The following is a 21,160-nucleotide window of genomic DNA, read 5'->3' as shown; positions in this document are numbered from 1 at the left end:
ACAACTAAGTAGTGTGTCTCAGGAGTGCCAGTCTGCCCTTCAAGGCTCCAGTGCGCTCCTGAGGCTCAGTGCACTCATCACCTAATCTAATCGGGGCGGGCAATTATTTTGGGCAGAGGGCCGCTTACTGAGTTTCGAAAAGTCATCGAGGGCCACATGACAGGCAGCCCAGGGCAGATTAATATTAATTTTCTACATTTTTTATGGGCCCCAAGGGCCAGATAGAATGGCCTGGCAGGCTGCATCTGGCCCCCGGACAGCATTTTGCCCACCCCTGAGTCCTAACTGGTGCTCTCAGCTGTGGGAGTATACAGGTTCCCTTCAAGGTTCCTGTGGGCCCCTAAGGCTGGGAGCACACCAACCACGTGTTCAATTTAGGGCACAATGGAAACCAGCCACAAAATTATTACACATATTTTGTGACTTATTCCTTATTTTATTGTGCCATTAACTGCATGACCGTGTGGCCAGGTTACTGCTTACCACATAATTAACTGGTTAATCGTATGTTAAGTGTAATGTCTGCCAGGGGGCTACCAAACAGATACTTTTATACTTAAAGGTTTATTTTGAGGTTAGATTTATATATGTGGAGTGTTCTGAAATCATTGATGAAAAGTACTATATAGAGACATGTACAAAGATTTTTTTTTCATGGTTAAATACATGGAAATTAACAGAGGTTTGCAGTATATTATGCTTACCTTAAGAACAGACTCTGTGATACCCCAGGAGAAGTCACAGGAGAATTGACTTTGTAGCCCCTGGGGAGACTCCTTCAGAAAAAATCCATTATCTTGAATTATTTGTTTGTAATAAAGTGCAGATGACTTAGGAATTCTTTCTTTCTGCTCACTATCGAAATCTACATAAAATAATCCACGTCTAGTGTTGTAGGCATGTTGCCATTCAAACCCATCAAGGAGAGACCAGGCAGTATAACCAAACACACTGATACCGTCATATTTAATAGCTGCACAGGAGAAATAAGTGAAAAGGGGTTACATGGAAAAAAATCATTAACAACTTAGAAATATGAATTACAGTATGAGCCTGTAAAATAAATGAAGGTCAGAGAGTTTAATTGTATATTATGAAATTCCCAGTTTCTCATCACCATTCTAATGGATAGCAAAAACCATGGCCAAATAGAGATGATATTTAATAGATTAGTCCTTCTTCACTAGCAACTTCAGAAAATATCTTTAAAAATGAAGTGCTATAATAATGTTGTGCTTGTTTTAATAGTTTAGGATGTGGTTCAGAAACAAAATGATTTCAACTACTTGAAATTATTTAAAACTGTACTGTGGAGTTTTTAAGTGAAATTTTAAACTGTCTAAACTAGAGAGCCTGGCTAAAAAGTTGGCCTGCTTTAGTTAATTCAGGGCCATCCAACTGGCAATCGGTAAGAAGTTAGCAGAAGGCCACCAGGCCCATGCAGCTACCTCTCCTGCCGCCAGCCAGCTGCCACACTGCAGGAGTGGGCCTGGGAGTGATGGGACTATGTGCTGCTGGTGCTGTCTACGCAGTGAGGGCAGGGGTGTGTGCTGCCCATGCAGCCTGTGTGCTGGGGAGGTGATCCTTGGCACTGCCTGTTTGCAGGTGGGGTGGTAGGGTGGGGTGAGGGATGCTGGAGGGCTGTGCATCTCTGCCAGTGCTGCCTGTGTAGTGGTGCGGGGAATCCTGAGACCCTGGGTTATTTGTAGGAACAGTGGTTTGTATTTCTCAGTTCATTAGTCGAAACAATGATTCTGTCATTTCTTTGTATCATACCTTATCATTGCTACTTAAAACATATAATAAATCCCTGTTTACCTTATAGCCTGCAACATTAAATGTAATGATTGTGAAAGCAACCAGACTGAAAGGCCTAAAGACCAAAGTTCTCTGCTCATTCGCAGAATGTGTGCAGCAGGTTTCTTCATATGGTCTTACTTTGTGTCAACCTTAAGTGGGAGAGACCTTTGCTTGAGATGGAGTAAGTAGTGCAGAGTCCAGACCCCTTCAGCCAGTCCAGTCCTTAGTGTCTGCCTGAGCAGGCTTCTCTGCTCAAGCAGACAATAAAGTTGTCATTTAATGACTAATGTGAGGGTGATTTCTCTAATACAAACACTGGTTCACTGGGAAGGGAACAGCAGCTTTGTCTACAATTGGCTGTTTCTGTTGCTCAGAGCTCTGTCCAGAGACAGCAGCTGCTACAGAGAAGCTGTCAGCTCATGTATTTACCCACATGGCTTCAAAGGGACGTGTGTGGGTCTATGTCAGTAGCTGTGTCCATAGGGCATGAGGAGCCTGCTGGATCTGTTAAAGGGGCTAGAGAAGGCAGAGGAGTGCCTGTTTTTTTTTACTCTTGGGTGGCACCTGAAGCCTTTTGGTTGAAGAGATGGTGTTCTGCAGGCAGAAAGAAGTGGGGTCGCCACCAGCTGTGAGTGTGGATGAACTCATACTTCTGCCAGCAAAACTATAGTAGTGTAGATTGGGCCCATGATTGCCAAAGAAACTTATAGGTGCAAAGCTGCATAAGGAAGGTAACAACTTTCATTGTAAACTTGGGATAGATTCTGACTGACACCTGGAAGAAAAGCTCCATAGTCCATCCTCTGAGCCAACCAGAGTCACTTTTTAGAAACACTGCACACGAACATCCTGCATTAATACGATGTGAGCTGGCTACAAAATCTGAGGTGAAATGCTGAGCCTACTGAAGTTGATGTGAGTTTTGGCACTGACCCAACTGGGTCAGTTGAAGTCAGGGGAAAGTTAGGCATTTCAGTTTAAAAGCAGGTATTCCATCCCCTCCAGTAGTATATTCTGCTTTATTTTCTTTGAACAACACTAAGCTAAACATTTTCAGCTTTCTACTGACGTTTGCTGCCTTGTAATACCTTGGTATAATCTTTATTTTTTGAGTGGCATTAACTGTATTGCTGTAGTCCTCAGCTATCCTGATCATGGACCAGAATTGCACATTAATATTGTATACAGTATTGTATAAATAAATTAAAAAGATACGTTAGCCCCAAGAAGCTTCCAAATGGACAACTGAAAGTAGTACAGGGACACAGCTGGGAGCATGGGACAAAGCAGAAGTGGCGAATTCCAGTTGTCACTGCCATTGTAAACATGACCATGCAGATGCCAGCGGCAGTCACTTTTTTTTCTCCTCCATCTCCAAGTCAGTGTTGGGCAGTTGCCCATATAATCCCCACTCCCCTCCTGCCCCTACCAGTTACACCTCTTCATAATGAATGAGAGTTTGTTGGTAAGATGAGGATGGACCATGAAGAACCTGTGAAGAACCAATGAAGATAGGCCAAGAACTTGACATAATCCAAGAAAAAATATTCTTTGCAGTAGGGTTCTGTATGGATATGAGCAGAGCAAGGCTGTCATAGAAAAAGATATTGCAGTAAGCAAAATGTGAGCTAACAAAAAGTTTCGCTTGTTTGGATGGATGGGACAAGGCATATCTTAAGTATGTTATACAGAAAGAAACAGTAATATTTAGATATAACCAGGATGTGGCAACCTAGAAAGAGGTGAAGATGGCAACTAGGTTATGGGCTGAAGCGAAAGCCAGATGTGTGGGGCTGTTCCCAGTGACTAAGAAAAAAGATGAGCGTGATTAGGAGTGAAGGAACATTGAGAAATAAATTTTAGCCAAGTTGTGCTTGACCTGATGCCAAGATATCTATGAGATGTCAGCAAAGTAGGAGAAGATTTTAATCTGAAAAACAGGAGACAGGTGTGGAACAGTGGTAGATTTATGAATTATCAGCATAACCATGGTTGTTGAATTTGTAAGTATAGATGAGATGACCCAGGGATAAAGTTAAGTTCAGTGATAAGAGACTTAAACCAAACGTCTTTTAAATTCTTTCAACTCTGGGAAAGTTGAGACCTGAACTTTAGGATCTGGGACTCTCTCTAAATTTAATATTGCTGAAAATTACACAGGTATGGCAGGTTTTTTTATGAAATATTCTTAAGTTTTTTCTTTGTAACACTATTTCTTGAACTTCAAAGAACCGTGTTAGTGCTCAGCAGAAGAGATCACTAGTATTCTTCCTCATGAAAGATGTAAATATTTTTGGTAACAAGATCTGAGTCATTCCATACCAAATGATGTAGACATTTGGTTAACTAGACATGTCATATTCTACAAGAAGGGCCAGCAAGAAGAAAATATGCTACATGAAAAAGAAAGCAGTGCAAGGAAATTTGTGTTACTATTGATTTCCACAACCAGTAGGGGTCACTCTAAGAGTGCTTAAAAATACAAAGCTCTGTAAGTGAAAAAAGAACCAAATGCTGAAGTTGTAGAAATATTAATAGTGTATTCAAATTATTTACATTTAATACAACATGCAACTCTTTTACCTTCAAAAGTCCCATATTAAAGGAAAATGTCAAGATGAACATTGTACTGAAACATTACATTTGATGTATTTTGTTAAAACTAAAGAATCATTCCAGTTTCTGCTGCTGATTTAGGTTTTGCATTTCCTTCAGGTTAGATAGTGAAAGTAAGATGTCAGATTCACTTCTATTAATTCTATTCCTATTCTATTCCTATTCTATTCTATTCTCATTCTATTCCTTATTTTCATTGTTTGCTTCTCGTGCATAACACAAAGATCATATGTTTGGGTTTAAAAGCACAACATTTAAATAGGAAAAAAAAAAAGTTTGGTAAATCTTTTGTTTTTTCTTGAGAAACAAGAATAACAAAATAAGAGAAACAAACCTAGAAGTTGGGTTTTATCAACATGGGGCCAGGATCATGTTTTTGTTCTGTGTTTATAGAGCACCTCGCACAATGGAGTACTGGTTGGTATCTGGGCTTCACTGAAGTACAAATGCTTAATAATGAATTTAGTTGATAGTGTCTCCTTTAAAGAAACACTGAACATTGAAAGAAAACTAAACTGATATACAAACCTTGTAAAACTTTATTAATGAAGTTTTTCATCATATAGATGGCCGTGGTGTCTTCTGTTTTCACGTGGCTGTCAGTGAACCAACCATTCTCTGCAATCAAGATCCTAGGGTTGGTATATTCCAGTTTAATCCACTTCAGAATTCCCCTTAAATTAAGTGACAAATTTTGTCCCATTTTAGCTAGTGTGGTTGGGGGTTTAAAATTGTTAGGACCAAAGGAAAATGCAAAGAAGTCAGCTGTTCCTTTTACATAGTTTTTTTCTGCCTCAGTAAAGCTGGGCAAAAATGAGTGCAGTTTATTTTTCATCTCTTCCGGATAATCACCATCCCCATGTATTGGCTTTGCAAACCATCCAAGAACTCTCTCCATTGACTGCTGACAGTTATTAATGTCCAGAACATCTTGTGATCTGTTGGGTTCAATCCAGTGGGATCCTAAAACTATGGACACAACACCCTGCTGATATGGCCGAAAGTGTCTGTTGTAGTTGTGCCAAACTTTTGCATGAGCCTAATGAGAAAAGAATAACATTAGACTTTGACTCTTTTAAAAAAGTCAGAGAGAATGTTATGGCAATATTAATAAACAGAAGCAGCACAGATGCATTTGTTGTACTGTAAGAATATAACCAGCAATAGCTCAATGATTGCTGATAGATTTAAGTTTGCAAAATTATTGAGTTTTTTTTACTTAGTAACTGCTAAACAATTTAACCATCTCATATTAGTAGTGTGTGACAGGATTGCCTTGCTACTAACTGTGCCAGGCTACGCAGGTTTCTTGGATTCTCTGTGCTCAAAGTATTCTTGTTAATTTTTTCCTCTGTAGATACATTACAGTACATCTATTTAACATAACTGGATGACTTTTAAGTGATCACCAGTGTGATTAAGTCTGCATGGTATCTAAACTTTAATAATTAGAGAAGAGCTTAAATAATTAGAGAATGTTTCAGAGTTTGGACCTAAATTCCAGCTTTCCCAGTTTGTGAGATTTTGATGTAGACATTTGGTTTGTCCCCATCTTTCTCTTAAAAGGTCTGTCTGACAATCTTTTTCTTAAAGTTGTCTTATGATGCATGAGACAGAAAAGAATGCAATTTAATAGTGGATTGACTGCTTATAGAGCTACACTTTGGGCTGGAGAAAATGACACTGTATACACACACACAGAAAATGCTGAGAAACACTGCAAAACATTTAGTTTAGAATTACCCTGGCAAAATTACCTAGCAAAAATCATAGTTTCCTATGTAAATCATTGTAACCAAACATTGTACTATTTGGTGTATATATCTTGAAATGCACAACCTGATAAACTAAAAAAGAGAGGCATAGGAGAAATGAACAGAGGCTTAGTTAAAAGAGAGAATGGTAGAAAATTACAGTTTTGTGAAATCTTGCATTTCAGGTATTTATAGTTTCCAAAGTCATCATCTGTCATAACATTTGTACAAGGCCTATCTTTGGAAATACTGATAAAGTTAACATTAACCTTTGAGATGCAGAGAACAGAGAACAGTTAGCAAAACTGCATTTATGAGGCAAATGTCAATGTTCAATCTAATATGCTGGTAATGTGAGTGGTCTCAAGATTCCAATTAAAGACTGTATCCAAAACATATTATTCATTTACGTCACAAAAACTGCTATCACAATTGACATTGGCTGCTTAGAGATAAAAAAAAGCTAGTTTCTCTCAGCCCTTTTCTAGAAAGTCCGTCAACCTAGGGATGAGCAGTGTAAGAAAGCTTGCTGTAGCTGTGCAACAAGTATATATTGTCTTGTAGTAGTTTGCAGTGTGCATTTATTCGGACACCTTTTCCAAACACTGTCCTAGTTTATAATTATTTATTACAATAGAATAGATGTGTTTGCATGCACTTTTACAAGAACATGTCTGTTGAATTTGGTTGACTCTGCTTGCTGTGCCAGATAATGGTGCTATAACTGACATAAATCAGAGCAATTCAAACACATTTCTAAGTGTAGAGGTGAAAAGGGAGGGAGCATTTAAAAAAAAAAAAAGATGTTAAATTGTACCAGTTTATGGTAAAAACAATCCTAGAAAACTCATACTCATGAGCCTTCAGAAGGCTGGCTAGAATCAAGTAAAAATGCTATTATTATTGAAAAGTTTTGTGGTATAACTTTATTGGTGCAAACACTTGGTATAACAGCCTGTGGTATACAACTTTATTGGTGCAAACACTTGGTATAGATAGCAAAGTGTCAAAAACCCACATTTACACTGATGCCACTTGATTCTGATTGAAACTGGAGTAAACTCCATTGCAAAATTTGCAGTAGAGTCTGTATGTACTAGGGGTTTTTCCAGGTGCAGTAGAAACAATATTATCTGCCTGCTCACAAGTCTGTTCCAAGACGTTTAAGTAATGTTTTGTGAAGTTTAAAATCCTTCGATAGAAGCTGTTATTAAGAAACATAATAATTGTGGATGGAACCAGCTAATTGCTCTTTCAGAGATTAATTAATTATAAAATAAACATCTGTTTAAAAGTTATGTCATGTACTATATTGGCTATTCTAAGTAACTCTTGACTAATCTTTTTTCAGGTAATTTAATACCTAATCCTTCATTTGCCTTGTTAGATCAAGGGCAAACATCAAGGCTAAGTACACACAGTGAAAGTAAGATCAATACCGTACATTTTATTCTAGGTACATATGACATTAATTTCAGCACATTTTTTTTCTGATATGAATGGAGTAAACTAAAGACTGGAAGTCTAATATCATACTAAATTGAGTAATAAAAACAAAATAAATTTTATTAAACAGATGTAACAAACAAGTTACACTGGTCTGTTTAATAAAATGTTGCAAGCAATAGCATACATGAGTTAATTTCACAAGCACTGAAAACATTTTGATGAATCGCCTTTTGTAAATCCTTCACCACCCTGCCAATGGTAATAAATGTGTTATGAGCTCATGTCAAAGTGCAGGTACCTTCTTGCAAGTAATTCATTTCAGAATCAGGGCCTTCTGTTCCCATGTAGTTTGTTATGGGATTTATTTTCTTTAATACTCTAGCAATCAGCTGAGAAAACAGTATCCAGAGTGACAATAATTTACCTTAGCATACTCTAGGGCATGACCAGTTGAGAACAAGAATTAGAATTAGAGATACAATAATGACTGTTTTATTAGCTGTTTAATATGATGATTCTGATTTTGTGGGGGGGTTTTGTGGTTTTTCTCTTTTTTTTTTTACTATGAAGAGGCAGAACATGGGGTCTTAATGATATATGTTTTATTTCTGATTATGATATTTGACATCTACTGCTTTTTTTGGAACAATGGTTCTCAACAGGGATGCTGTAGTGCTTTGGGGTGCTGCAAGACTTTTTCAGGGGTGCTGCAGTGTGCTTCCACTCCTGGCAGCAGGAGTACCACAGTTAAGAACCCCTGAGGTAAGCTAAGGCAGCAGAACTGGTTCTCAACCAGGGTGCCACCAAAGTCTAAAATGTTGTGGAGGGATGCCTTGGGTCTAAAAAGGTTACAAACCAGTGCCTTAGAAGAAATATAGCACTCTACATTTGCATATTACAGTTCCCTGATGATTTCCAATGGACTTAAGAAAAATAACCTCTAAATAATCACTCATATGGAAATAGTTGAACTAAGTGGGGTTAAAGACTAATGAAATGTTGTTAACACCCAGGGCTATTACTGTTTGAAAACTGACATTGTACAATATTGTATTTGAAGGCAGTGGGCTTAGGGGTTTAGCTTGAAGCATGAGGGCCAAGACTGTCTTTCTCAGTGAAGGAAGCAATGTGCATATTGGTCAGAATAACAGATCAGCACTTGCTCTGATCATTACCTATTCAGTTAACTTGAACAAAGCACTTATGATTATGCTTTCACTCCTCAGTTATAAAGTATGAATAATAATACTTAAATACAGGCAGTCCTTGGACTTACGACACAGCTGGTTCCCGAAAACTGTCTTAAGTCGAAACGTTGTAACTCGGAACCAATTTTCTCATAAGAAACAATGTTATAAAAGGGGGATTCATTCCTGAACCAAGGCCTGACACCTATTTTCACCAAAAATACCCCAGAATTTTGTATTCGATCAATTATAGATGAGTAATATAGCTACATTAATGTATTTATATTGTAAATACCAATCATATTGATTTGGAAGGACTACTTTGCTGGACTTTTTGAAGGGTTCTTGGCTGGAGTCTTCTCGGGAGTCTTGGCTGCAGGTTTTTCTGGAGTCTTGTTTGCTTTCTTAAAGAAAGTGTCCAAGGAAATTTGGACAGATGTTCTCCAGGGAGATGAGCGATGCAACGAACTTGTTCGCTGGTGTGACGTCACATCGGCTCAAGCGTTGTAGAGTCGAAACTGATGTCATGAAGTTGAAATGGTGTCAATTTATAAATGTTGTAAGTACAAAACATTGTAAATCGAGGATTGCCTGTATTACTATTTGTTAATAATACCACAGTGGACTTGATACCATGAACCCAGTGAAAAATGAACCTGTCCCAAAAAGATGTCAGTCTGGATAAATTGCAGGTGTGTTCTGAGGATGAATTCATTCCTGTTTGCATTATTTGATTTGTTAATCCTATAGTGACAGGTGCATTATAAAATATTGAAGTACAATTTCCGCAAAACACTAAGAAGTCCTCAGGTTCTATATAAGGCAAATTAGCATTATATCTGATGTCTTAGGTAAGGCATTCTGCACTGAAGCACCTTTCCTCTACTGGACAAAAGAAACTAAATGGATCAAGTGACATTATGCTAATTCATTAGGTTCAAATCCTGCTCCTACTGAAATCAGTCTCAATGCTTCCTTTGACTTCAGTAAAAACAGATTTTGGCTCTAGCATTCTTTCCTCAGTAAGGACACAAGAAGGCATCTTTGTTCTTCTATTTATTTTCAGAATACTGACTTTAAAACAAAACAAAATATCTTTTTGAAAGAAAAGAAAATAAGAATGAATCAGAAAGTATGAAACAGAAATGCCTCAACCAACTTTTTAAAATGGGCTTTCTTGGTTGACACATCATGCTTTCTCTTCTGTGACGTGTATTCTTAGATTTGTAATAATTTGTACTGACTAAATGTTACATAAATATTGCTGACCATTATAAACAATGTTCCCTCTAAGGTGTAGTGATCCGTGAGCACCCTGCTTCAGTCCGTGAGCACGCTGCTTCAGTCCGTTCCTGAATTGGTCCCGCTTCCCCCTTTAGTATTTAATATTAGACCGTGTACCAGATGCATTCTTTAATATTAGTCTCAGTCTATTTATTATCTTGTTAGATGTTTTTCTTTAAAGGCCCAATTCTGCTTTTAATTTGCATTGTTGTAAATAATAGAAGAAACTGGCTGTACTACCCACATGCTACCTTTTAATCATGTCTCTGTGGTCAGGATTAAAGCTTAATTAAGACTTAAAATTGGGCAAGCATTTGAGTTCTCTGTCTTCCGTTACCAAAGAGCTGACTTTGTCTCCAGTACCTTTGTTACATGAAGTGTGTATACTTCCCTGTCATGTCTCTTGGACCCACATGCAGGCTGCACTTTGTCTGCTCCCCGCCTCCATGTCTCACTGCAGCCTTTGAAAGTGGCGTGGTGCCACGTGTGTCCCGCCACTGCGCAGATCAGGCAGCGAGGCACATGGCATCGCTTTCAAAGCCTGCAGTGAGGCACGGAGGTGGGGAGCAGGCAGAGTGTGGAAAACCTGTGGGGCTGCTGGGCTTTGGCGCAGGAGCTCTGGGGCTTGCGTCACAGGGATGAAAGCTAAGATTAGGGTGAAGCTGGTGGGGCTCAGGGTGAAGCTTGCCTGAAGGGGCTGGGGAGCAGACCAGTTCCCTGGAGCCAGTGGAGCCCACGAGGTGCCCAGCTTGGCCCCCGCCCCTGCCTTGCCTCGCAGAGGAGCCGCTGCCTGCCCCCCGCTGTGGGCATGGAGGAGGAAGGGGCAGGGGCAATGATTGTCCACTGATCAGCGGCCTGGGGCTGCGCTCTCCCTCCTCGTAGGAATGCCAGTGTGGTGAGGAGTGGAGCGGGCCCTGCACAGCCGAGCAATAATTGTCCCGCATGGGCCCTGGTGCGCTGCATTAAAAAGTTACTGTGCAGCAAGATTTTTTATTGTGCGCGGCTGCACAGGCGCACACTTTAGAGGGAACCTTGATTATAAGATAAACATATCAATTGTGTCCAGGGGCCATGACTACTAGGGGATGGGTTCTGTCTTCAGAAAGGGAGAAATGCAACTCACGGGTCAAATCTGCAAACTGGGTTGCTTTAATGTTAGGGCTGTATTCATTCAAATATTTGAGTGCCTTCAACCTTCTAAATTCACACTTATGGCTGATTTTCAGAAGTGCTGAGGCCCACACTGGAACTGGCTTCAGCACCTATGAAAGTTAATGCGAATTTAGAAGGCTGAAGGCATTCAAATATTTAAATATTTGGCTCCTATATTTTGTAGATCTTGAATCTGACCCACAGAACCCTTGCCAGATTGTGCCTTTGAATTTTTAACAACCTGACCATAGAAGTTTCCAGATTCATGCTTCTGTAATCAAAACATTTTTTCCTTATTAGTTCTCATTGATCTTTTACATGTTTGTTCTCTTTCTAATACCGGGTTATTTGCTGATTGCACAGATCCTATTGCTTATGACAAGTTCATGCCACCTTTAAGAGAAAATGTTTAATTAGAGTTTAACTGCATTAATATTTGGGTAGGAAAATAATGGATTACTGTTACACACTGGCAAAACAAAATCAATGGCACTTTGTCTTAAACACAGTAATTGGTTGCAACATTTTTCTGACAAAGATTCTGATGCCAAGCTCTTCCAGGGAAGGCAGAAGTAGTATAGGAGCCTGTAATAGGGAGCCCTAACCCTGTTATCCAGCCAAGGGGGAAAGAGAAAGGGAGAAAGCAGGACCATTGATTTCAAAAGGAAAGACCCATGTCAGGGACCTGGTGTCCTACCCCTTAAGAGAGCAAAGCAGCAAGCTCAGAGGCTGCCCACTAAGTTAATAGACTAGACACCCCTGGGGAGGGTGAAGAAGTGAGCAATTGGCTGACTGAAAAGGCTCAGACCCTTAAGTCTAGCCAGAAGCTGAATAGAGAGGGGAGGGGGGAAGTCAGAATCCAAGATGGTGCAGAGAAAAGGTGCTCCATGGATGTGCAGGGACTTGGGAGCATTGCAGGCACCAGAAACCTCTTGGCTTAAATGCTGAGTGTGCGCACGGAGGCCACAGAGGGGCACTGGTAAGGAGCATACAGGCTCCGTATCCTGCCAGAGCAAGGTGTAGGTCAGAGTCGATCAGAGACTTAGAGGGCCAGGGTCCCTAACCCATGAGGGTGAAACTAGGGTCAGGGGCCCAAGGTCCCAGAGGACTAGAGCTCATCAGCTGGATTTGGGTTCAGTGGGCCTAAGTGGAGAGAGCCTAGTTAGAAAAAGCCTGTGAAGGCTGAGAGTCCAACAAGTGCTTGGAGGCTAAAATAGGCCATGCTGGGTATTGAGGCAAAGAGCCTTTTAAGGACAATGACTGAAAACATCTGTGAGGCATGGGTGTGACTATGCGGGTGGCAAGAGGTCACGATTATTACCTTTAAGGCTTAAATTGGGAGATTGTCTAGAAAGAGGCAACCCACACCTTCAAGTTCAGTGTGAAGAAGCCTGAAGGACTGTGCACTAAGCGGATCTACCTAGAAACAGGCTCCCCCTTTTCTGCCAATAGCTTCCCTAATTAGAAAACTCTGAAAAGATCAAGCTGTGGCAAGTGAGAGATTGGAGGCAGAGCAGAGACTAGGGGTTGTGAGCAAGCTGGTCCAACCACTAGGGCTAGGGGCAGAAGCTACACATAAACTGGTTTAAACCTGTAACAGACTAGAAGTTCAATGCACATAAACCAGTTTCAAAATGGCTGAAACTGGTTTAGGATAAACCTGATTGAATGTAGTATAAGACTTAACTGATTTTGGTTAAGCCAGTTTATGAACCTTCTGTCCTAGAACCCTTCCTGGTTCAAGTTAAATAAGAGTCCCCCAGCATCCCAGCATTTTGCAGGCCTGGACTGGGCTGTGCAGTCTGCTTCAGAGAGCAGGGCTAGCCTTGCCCCTCTGCTCCCTAGCTGGAGCAGTGAGGGCTGGCTCACTGCTCCTCCCCACCCCCCGGCAAATCCCTGCTGGGTTCTAGGGCCCAGGAGGGTTAAACTTCCCTTCCCCCAAGTACACAGCTGCCCTGTCCTGCTTACTTAGTGCTGGCTGCAGCTGTGGACTACAAATCCCAGAGGCACCTTGAAGCAGAAAGAGGAAGTGATAAGTAACTCTGTAAAGTCCTGCTGCTGTGATTGTGGACTGCAAATCCCAGAGTTGTTGGGGGCTGCAGGAAGAGGAAGTGGACATACAGCCCATGCTGGCAACTGTGCCAGGGAGCCATGTCCCCCAGCTTCTGGCTCAAATCACTGCAGACATGTGGCTGCATTTCCTGAATCAAAAGTGAATATCTGTTCATTTGCTTATTGGTTCAATCTCTGCAGCTCAGGCTAACTTGCAAAGACTGAATCAATTCAGCTTTGGGCTTTTTGACTGTCTATACTTAGCCTAGGGGACTTTGGACACTGGGTAGATTGCTGGAGCCTGTTACAGGGCCATATTTATCCCTCCAAGATTCATGCTTGATGGGGACAGATAAGAAGATTTCTTTGCAAAGGAAGTCCAGGCTCTGCCATTGCTGTGGCACTGTCTTCCACTCTTGCATTCTTTGGAGGCTTCTGAATGAGTAGGGGAGAAGTGTCTGGTAAATTTGGGGGAAATACATATTATTCTCCATCCATTTTGGGAAATTTATAGAGAAGACCCTTCCAAAGGCCCCTCAAGACAGTATGACTGTAGAGGACCCCTACTAGGTTGCCTATTGCCAGTCTACCTGGGCATTTGCAGTCTGCATGAATGGCCCTGTTCTCTAATGCATCCCTAGGGATACATTAGGTTTTGAGGAAGGCCTAGGTGCCTTTACCATAGGGAAATAAGGTGAAGGCGTCTCTATGAAAAGGATTCTTGCAGGTATTTCCTCATTATAGGAGTCTGTTTATGAGCTTTTTTGTAGAATGTTTGTTAATAACAATTATTTTCTTCCTGCCTAACATAATAAAGGCAGAACTGCTAAGAGAGCACTGGTCCAGAGCAGAAAAGGAATATTGAGACTGTTCTATAACTTGTGATAGTGATCAATCTTAAAGGACTCAAAAAAGAGAACAAAGCATAGGGCCAGATTCTAAGAGTGATCCTATTCCACACCATCATGTCCCTGAAAAATGTTGTGGGTCCTCCTTCTCACTTTTTTATGACTTGGATGGCATACCATAAAAATAGATGCATTAATGGATTTTTAGGAACTCAAACAGCATGGAACAGGATTGCACTTAGATGCCTAATAGGTGGTATAGGATCTGTCACAGTGAACACAACCAGATCCTAAGAAAATGGTAAATACTGGGCAAAGTGAATCTCTTGTTTAACTCTATCAGAATCACATTACTCTGAGTGCTTTATATCTTCCTGCTTCATATCAGATTTATTTTTAATCCACAAAATCCATCAACTTTTTTGGCATGCAGCTCATTTCTCACCACCATGGTTAAATGGTTCCTTTGCACACTTCATATCGTCTCAGCTATGTGTTTTCCCTGGCTCCTTTTATGCTAAGGTGTATCACTCATTGATGTTTTTATGAAGTGCAGTCTGCTTGACTATAAAAAGAAGCAGCTTCCCTTCTGTCTGACAATAACTGTCCAAGTGGACTGAGATTTGATGCTGCTTCTTATTACACTAATGATAATGATCATGCAATCTATCATGTCCATTATCTAAGTTACACTCACAGCAATTTATGACCTTTAAACAACATATTTTCTATTGAATTACATGGAGAAGAATCAGGTTTTTAAAAATTACCATCAACTATTGCTACCTTTTCTGTAGGAGTATCCCATGCAGAGCCATGAAAACACAAGCTTTCTCAAACTGAAATTTCCTTTTAATTCTTTCACTGTGGGCTATTTGCCCAATAAGGAAGACGGTAGTCTTCTAACTCTATACTCATGGACACCCCACCCGCCTGCCCCGCACCCAAGAGTTCTGCTTCTAGGGAAATCCTTTATTTTGTTTTGTTTTGTTTTGTTTTTCAGTCTACTCAGCCTGCTTTGCTTCCAATAGGTCCCGAAGAGCATGACTCTTATAGGAGCTGTACTGTAGGGCTCTTGCCTTAGGGGGCTTCCAAATTGTGGAGAGGAAGAAACATACTTTAGAACATATGGCACCTGCAGTAACCTAAACCAACTTTTCCCATGTATAGTTGGAGAGGAAGAACCTGGTAGAAACCAGGAACCAGATTCTATTAGGAATCTAAATGGATTTAGGTACCTAGGTATAATCCAGGGACTTTAACAGGGTGGAAAAAAGAGTGCATGAACGCCTCTATTTTTGCAAAATGCTGTCATCTGCCCCTTAAGATTGAATCACAGAAAAAACAGCAACGAGGAGGGCCCACCTACCTTCTATATTAACGGTTTTTCAGAGACTTGAGCAGGGTGGAATAGAATTGCACATAGGCACCTAAGTCCACTTAAATGTCCAATAGGTGGAATAGAATTTGGCCACTGCTATCCTCCATCCAACCTGTGGAGATGGATTCTTCCACAGAGGTGATTTCACATGGTTATGGGAAGAAGGGAGATGATAACTGGCAGTGGGAACAGGAAGACAGATGCATACAGACTTCCTTATAAAATCCTGCTTGTAATAGGAGAATAATTAACTTTCTTACTCCCTACCTGTATTTAGATTAAGCTACATTTCACTTTATATTTTGGTTCTATGATTCATTTGCTTTCTCCTCAGCCCCTCCCCCTCGCCCCCCGTCTGAGTGTTATTTTCTTCTCTCACACCGTCCATCTGTTAAATTTGCTAACACAGATTGAAAAAGGCTATATTTATAACCTAGACTGAAGAAAAATTTCCTCAGACTTCATTGGTTTTCGGACCTTCAGAGACTAGATAAAAGAATCCAGAGTCCAGACAATATGGGATTTATGGTTTGTTGAATTATTTCTGTCATTCTATGAAACTCAGCAACAGATATGAATGAGCTGCCACATAAAAGTATGCCTGTTCAGTGAACTATGATTAGTTCCTGCAAAGTAGAGTGCTACATAGGCAAATGAAACTAAAACTAACACTCTCCTTTATGAGATGGACCAATATATTTTATACAAATATTAACTATACATCCATAAGAGGATTCCAGAGCTGCCATTCAGTTGCTTTGTGACAATCCTATACTGGCCAGGTCAGTTTACCCATAGCTTTCCATACATGGTCTTTCTGCTAAACATACTTAATGAACTTAGGCTGTAATGGAAAATTCAATTCCTTCATCTTCCAGCAAATTATCTACAAATGAGGTTTTACTACTGAGGTGTGTCACCAGAAGCCTAGTCCAAAATATGGTGAAATCAATGTTTGTTTGTTTTTTCACTGACTTCCACAGACTTTGGATCAGATCCAAAATTCCTAACCATTTCAGTTCCTGTGACTTTTTGTTTAGGGGGTGGAGGGGAATAAAATTTACATTCAAGTTCTCATGGAAGAATAAAGCAACATTAAATAACATTAAGGCTAGACTGTGACAACATTACTGAAGTTAAATAGCATCTTACTCTGTGAATAGTTCCATTAATTTTTCTGAGGCAACAAATCAACCAGAGTATCACTGAAGACAATTAAGTGTACCAGAAGCTGGTCCTTAAAAGAATGTAAGCAACATGCTGCTGCTATTTTCATACTTTCATTCTTTTTATTAGGAAGCCATTAGTAAGATGTAATTTACTTCCCATTATCTTAGAATTGTATATTTCTTCAGTTCCAGTTATGACTATTTATGTTTATTTTTTTAATTATGAAGCTATCCACCTGATTTAAGTCATGTGAACAGGCTGGCAATATTAATCTTATTGTTGCATAATAAAAAACTGCTGCTAATGTTAAGGTCCTTTTATTTTTGGTTACTTACTTTATGGGGCCTGATTTTCAGAAAAAAAATGAGGGTCTTGAGTTGGGTACCCCAAAGGCAAGACACTCAAACTATAAGCCACTTCTTCATACGTAGGCTCAGCTCACTTTCAAGGCTTTGCAAAACTCTACTCCTAACATACCTAGCTTAGTTTCTTAACCCTCACCCATGTGGTCTAGTAGGTCCACTTTTCATACATCTCTGACACGCAAAGGGGTCCCTTCAAGCCAGTACCCTCTCTTCATTCACATATTTCTTTAAAATGTAGTTCTTTCACAATGCCCCCAAAATTACTACGGTACTGTTAAAAATGAATGACATACTCAAATGGAAAAAGCATCTTGCTGAAACTCTGACCTTCTTCACTTTATCCAATTTCTACATTTTGCCTCCATGACAGAGATCATCAGCTAATTATGTCAAGGTCCCTGAAATGCAAGCTCTTCTTATGTCCTGCAATTTCCTTCAGCCTATCAGAAGGATGTTAAATGTGGGGACAAAATTGAGAGAAATCCTTTACGCTCAGACAGGGATATAGGTGGTTCATCCCTATTTGAAAACATTTAAAAAGTATGAATTCTGTACCTTACTGAAATCAATGGCCAAAAGTCGCAATGAACGTGATAAGGTTGAGATTTTAAATGCAATATAACAAACAGGAAAAAAATATAAATAAAGTTAGCAATATTCTACTCTGTAAAGTATTTGACAAATGACACTGTGCAGTTCCACCTATATTGTGCCTTAGGGGCATCATAATCAAATAGTTACTTACAAGTATAAATAAATGTTAAGTTTTTTTAATGTTTTGTATTTTACCAATACCATTTTTTGTGGCAGTTACATGTTAGCTCTGTTTGAACAAACTACTGCTCTAGCTAGGATATATGTTTACTAGCATGACATTGAACATTCAAAATCTATTTCTCAGTACTGTCTGAAATAGGCAAAGCTTGTCTACAGTAACTAAATTACTCCTTCCTTTGAAGGATGCTCTGGCTTCCAGTCCTTTTTAAGAGACAGTGCACAACCCCTAAATGTTGTTTTTGCTAATATATAAAAAATAATATGGTATTGACAACAATCCATGTAATTTTAGACACCTAGATACCCAGAAACTTTGGGGAAAAAAGGGGTCTGGAACAGCCCACACCTCCTTCTTTCCATATATTTTATTTGGGGCGGGGGGGGGGGGGGTTGTTTGTTAAGCACCAGTAATATATTTGGTCTTGCACAGAGCAACCTGTAAGATAGTTCCTAATCAAAGGCTAATCTAGAGACAGGAATAAATGAATGGCTATGAACAGTATGTAGTTAAATAGCTGGATTTATATTATTTTATATCTATATGTAGATATAAATCTATATAGAGATATATAGCTATATAGAGATATTACAGAAACTCTATCTATCTATCTATCTATCTATCTATCTATCTATCTATCTATCTATCTATCTATCTATCTATCTATCTGGCTTAATTCTTGTTGACCCTTCTCACCTAAAGCTCACATTTAAATGAATGGGAGGTTTGGGTAAAGAAAAGCTTCAGAGAGCCCAAAAATCCAGAAGCAAATCCAAAGAAGAGAAATGTTCCATTGTAAACTATGTTAGCTGCTTTGGCAATTAAAATCTGTTTCTAGGTATACATATTCCTGCACAAAAAACAGTCATAATATGTAGGAAAGTTGTAATAGTAATGGCAAGAAAGTGAGGAGGAGGGAGTAGGCTTGTAATTGGAATCAGGATAATGATAACTCTTTCGTAACACACTTGGAAATATGCTGACAAAAAGGACTATATTAGCATTATTCATTCTTCTTCTAAACTGTTGTATTTAGAAAGTGTTTGAAATAAAACCAAGAGTTCCCAAGACATATGGATAGGTGTCTTCTATCATTTCTATAAACTGAAACAAGTGATATGCTAGAACCAGTGCTTTTGCCTGCATCTTTTGAACTCAGCTAACAACATTGAGTCCATAGGGTGTGCACAGCATCGCGGAAGACAATTACTAAGTAAAACAATACTGATAATAAAACTGATACTGCTAAAAACAGAACAAGCTTAGTGTAATTTCTTAAATACAGGCAGAGGCTATTTGTTTTTTAGCAATAACAACAACAAAACAAAACTAATAATTTTGTTAGTTCAGTTGGTAAGAAATAATTTCCATACGATCTTACTGGGATGCAGTTAATATTTCTATGTGGATACTATTAGTGGTAGAATTTGTCAAATACACAAACATGGAAAAAATTTTAACCTAGCAAAATAATCATGACAAACTGGAGATAAACACTGTTGTCAGGCTTTGCAAGTGAAAAGTAACTGAACTGAATTAGTTAACTGGTATTTTTAAAACACAGTTATTGAACTGGCTGCAGACTTTTAAAACAAACACTAAAAGAAGATAAAGGACTCCTAAACACTTACTATTACTTCTTAGTATTCCCCAGTCCTAGATCTGTTCTGTTCTATCATATTAGTGTTCCTCCTGTTATTTTTCATAGTTGTTAAAATCAAATCCAATTGTACTGTACCTTGATCAGATTGTGTCCTACAGAGTAGACAGCTGCTATTTTCCCTTTCTCTCCAGGTGCATGCATACCTGTACCATACCCATGCCAAGCAACTAAATAAGGATTGTGGATTGTAATCCAATGCTTAACACGATCCCCAAAAGTCTGGAAACAAAAGGTTGCGTAGTCACTGAAGATTTCAATTAGTGATTCATTTTTCCATCCCCCGTATTTTTCTTGCAGTGTTAAAGGTAAGTCCCAGTGGTACAGAGTGACTATGGGCTTAATATTTTTGTGAACTAGAGCATTAATTAGAGAGCTATAGTACTGGAGTCCTTTTTCATTAGGAGTTGCTACCACTCCAGTGGGAAAGAGCCTTGGCCATGAAATTGAAAACTGATAAAATGTAACCCCCAAGAAATCCAGAGCTGACAAGTCTTTGTCCAGAAATGCATAGCTGTCACTGGAGCCAGCTGTGTTGGCAGCGTCTGTGAACTCTGAATGGATGAAGTGGTCCCATATGGAGGGTCCTTTTCCATCTTTTCTCCAGCTGCCTTCCACCTGGAATGCTCCAGTCCCTACCCCCCATAGAAACTCTTTAGGAAAAGTGTCATATAGAAACATCTGAGTACCACTCACAGGACTGAGGCTAAGGTCTTTTTTCCACACAGATCTTCCATCTCCGGCAAGTCCAGTAACTGTTCGTATGAAAACAAGTGTCCAAAAAGTCACAGATCTCTTCAGTCTTTGGCCACACATTATGTCCTTTTATAGCATCTGTATTAAGTCAGATTTCTTTCATTCGTGCTGGAGAAAATTCATTCATTCCTGTTAAGAGTCCCTGCTGTGCAGACTGCCTTCAATTGCCACTAACTGCTGGAGTGTCTTATCAAAGCCTCAGTAAAAGCTTGTGATTGTAAAAGCCTTGTCAATGAATAACTTGAACTGTGAGACCTAGGATGGGTCACAAAGACCAGTGCAATTTCAGGGGAGGTGGCTTTCTTGCAGTCATTGGGACACCTACTCTTATTCCAAGAATATAGGTTACCTGTATCACATAAATACTTATGAACCTGTTTATAATTGTTTACATGCTACATCACTGAAATGTCAGCATACCAGGTGAGAGAAGATACTGAGAAGTTGCAACAGGCTTTTTTTCTGGTCCAGCTGAATTTCAAGGAGATATAGAAGAAATATTTTTCAGACTACAGAGTCCAATTAAGAAGCATATTTTCAATTTATAACAAATAACACAATCATAATGAAGAGAAAAGCAGACCAATAGGTATATTTGTTACTTTTGCTAGCTTGGATATTTCACCTGTCAAAAACCTGTGTCCTGCTATGGCTTGCTGGGTTCGTAATAAAAAAACTGGATAACTGAAAAATAAAGCATTTGTTTTCCCCTTCACTAGGCCTAATTATTCTTTCCCATCTTAATCCCTCTTTACAGCTTTCTGCTTGGATATAAATTTCTATGCGTTCCTTGGGGAGGTCTTCCACATGGTTCACTCATAGAGAGTTAGTGCCTGCTGCCAAACTGGGCAGATCTGGTGTACTGCTTTTCTAACCTGGAAGCCTTCTACTGGCTCCAATGGAGCCACACT

At 39.5% G+C, this 21,160-nt stretch overlaps 1 protein-coding gene across 1 annotated transcript in view; it reads right to left on the bottom strand.

The window, feature by feature from the left end:
- Positions 1–20,702, bottom strand: part of KLB (klotho beta) — a 28,437-nt gene extending 7,735 nt beyond the window's left edge. The window contains 3 exon segments of the mRNA XM_006258485.4: positions 705–973; positions 4,945–5,455; positions 19,572–20,702. Of these exon segments, the coding sequence (XP_006258547.2) occupies positions 705–973; positions 4,945–5,455; positions 19,572–20,309 (1,518 nt within the window). The 5' untranslated portion in view covers positions 20,310–20,702.
- Between the last annotated feature and the right edge of the window lie 458 nt (positions 20,703–21,160).

The sequence above is a fragment of the Alligator mississippiensis genome, chromosome 2 (genome assembly GCF_030867095.1).
Source record: "Alligator mississippiensis isolate rAllMis1 chromosome 2, rAllMis1, whole genome shotgun sequence".
Classification (NCBI taxonomy): Eukaryota; Metazoa; Chordata; order Crocodylia; family Alligatoridae; genus Alligator; species Alligator mississippiensis.
This window is presented reverse-complemented; position numbering and strand designations above follow the sequence as displayed.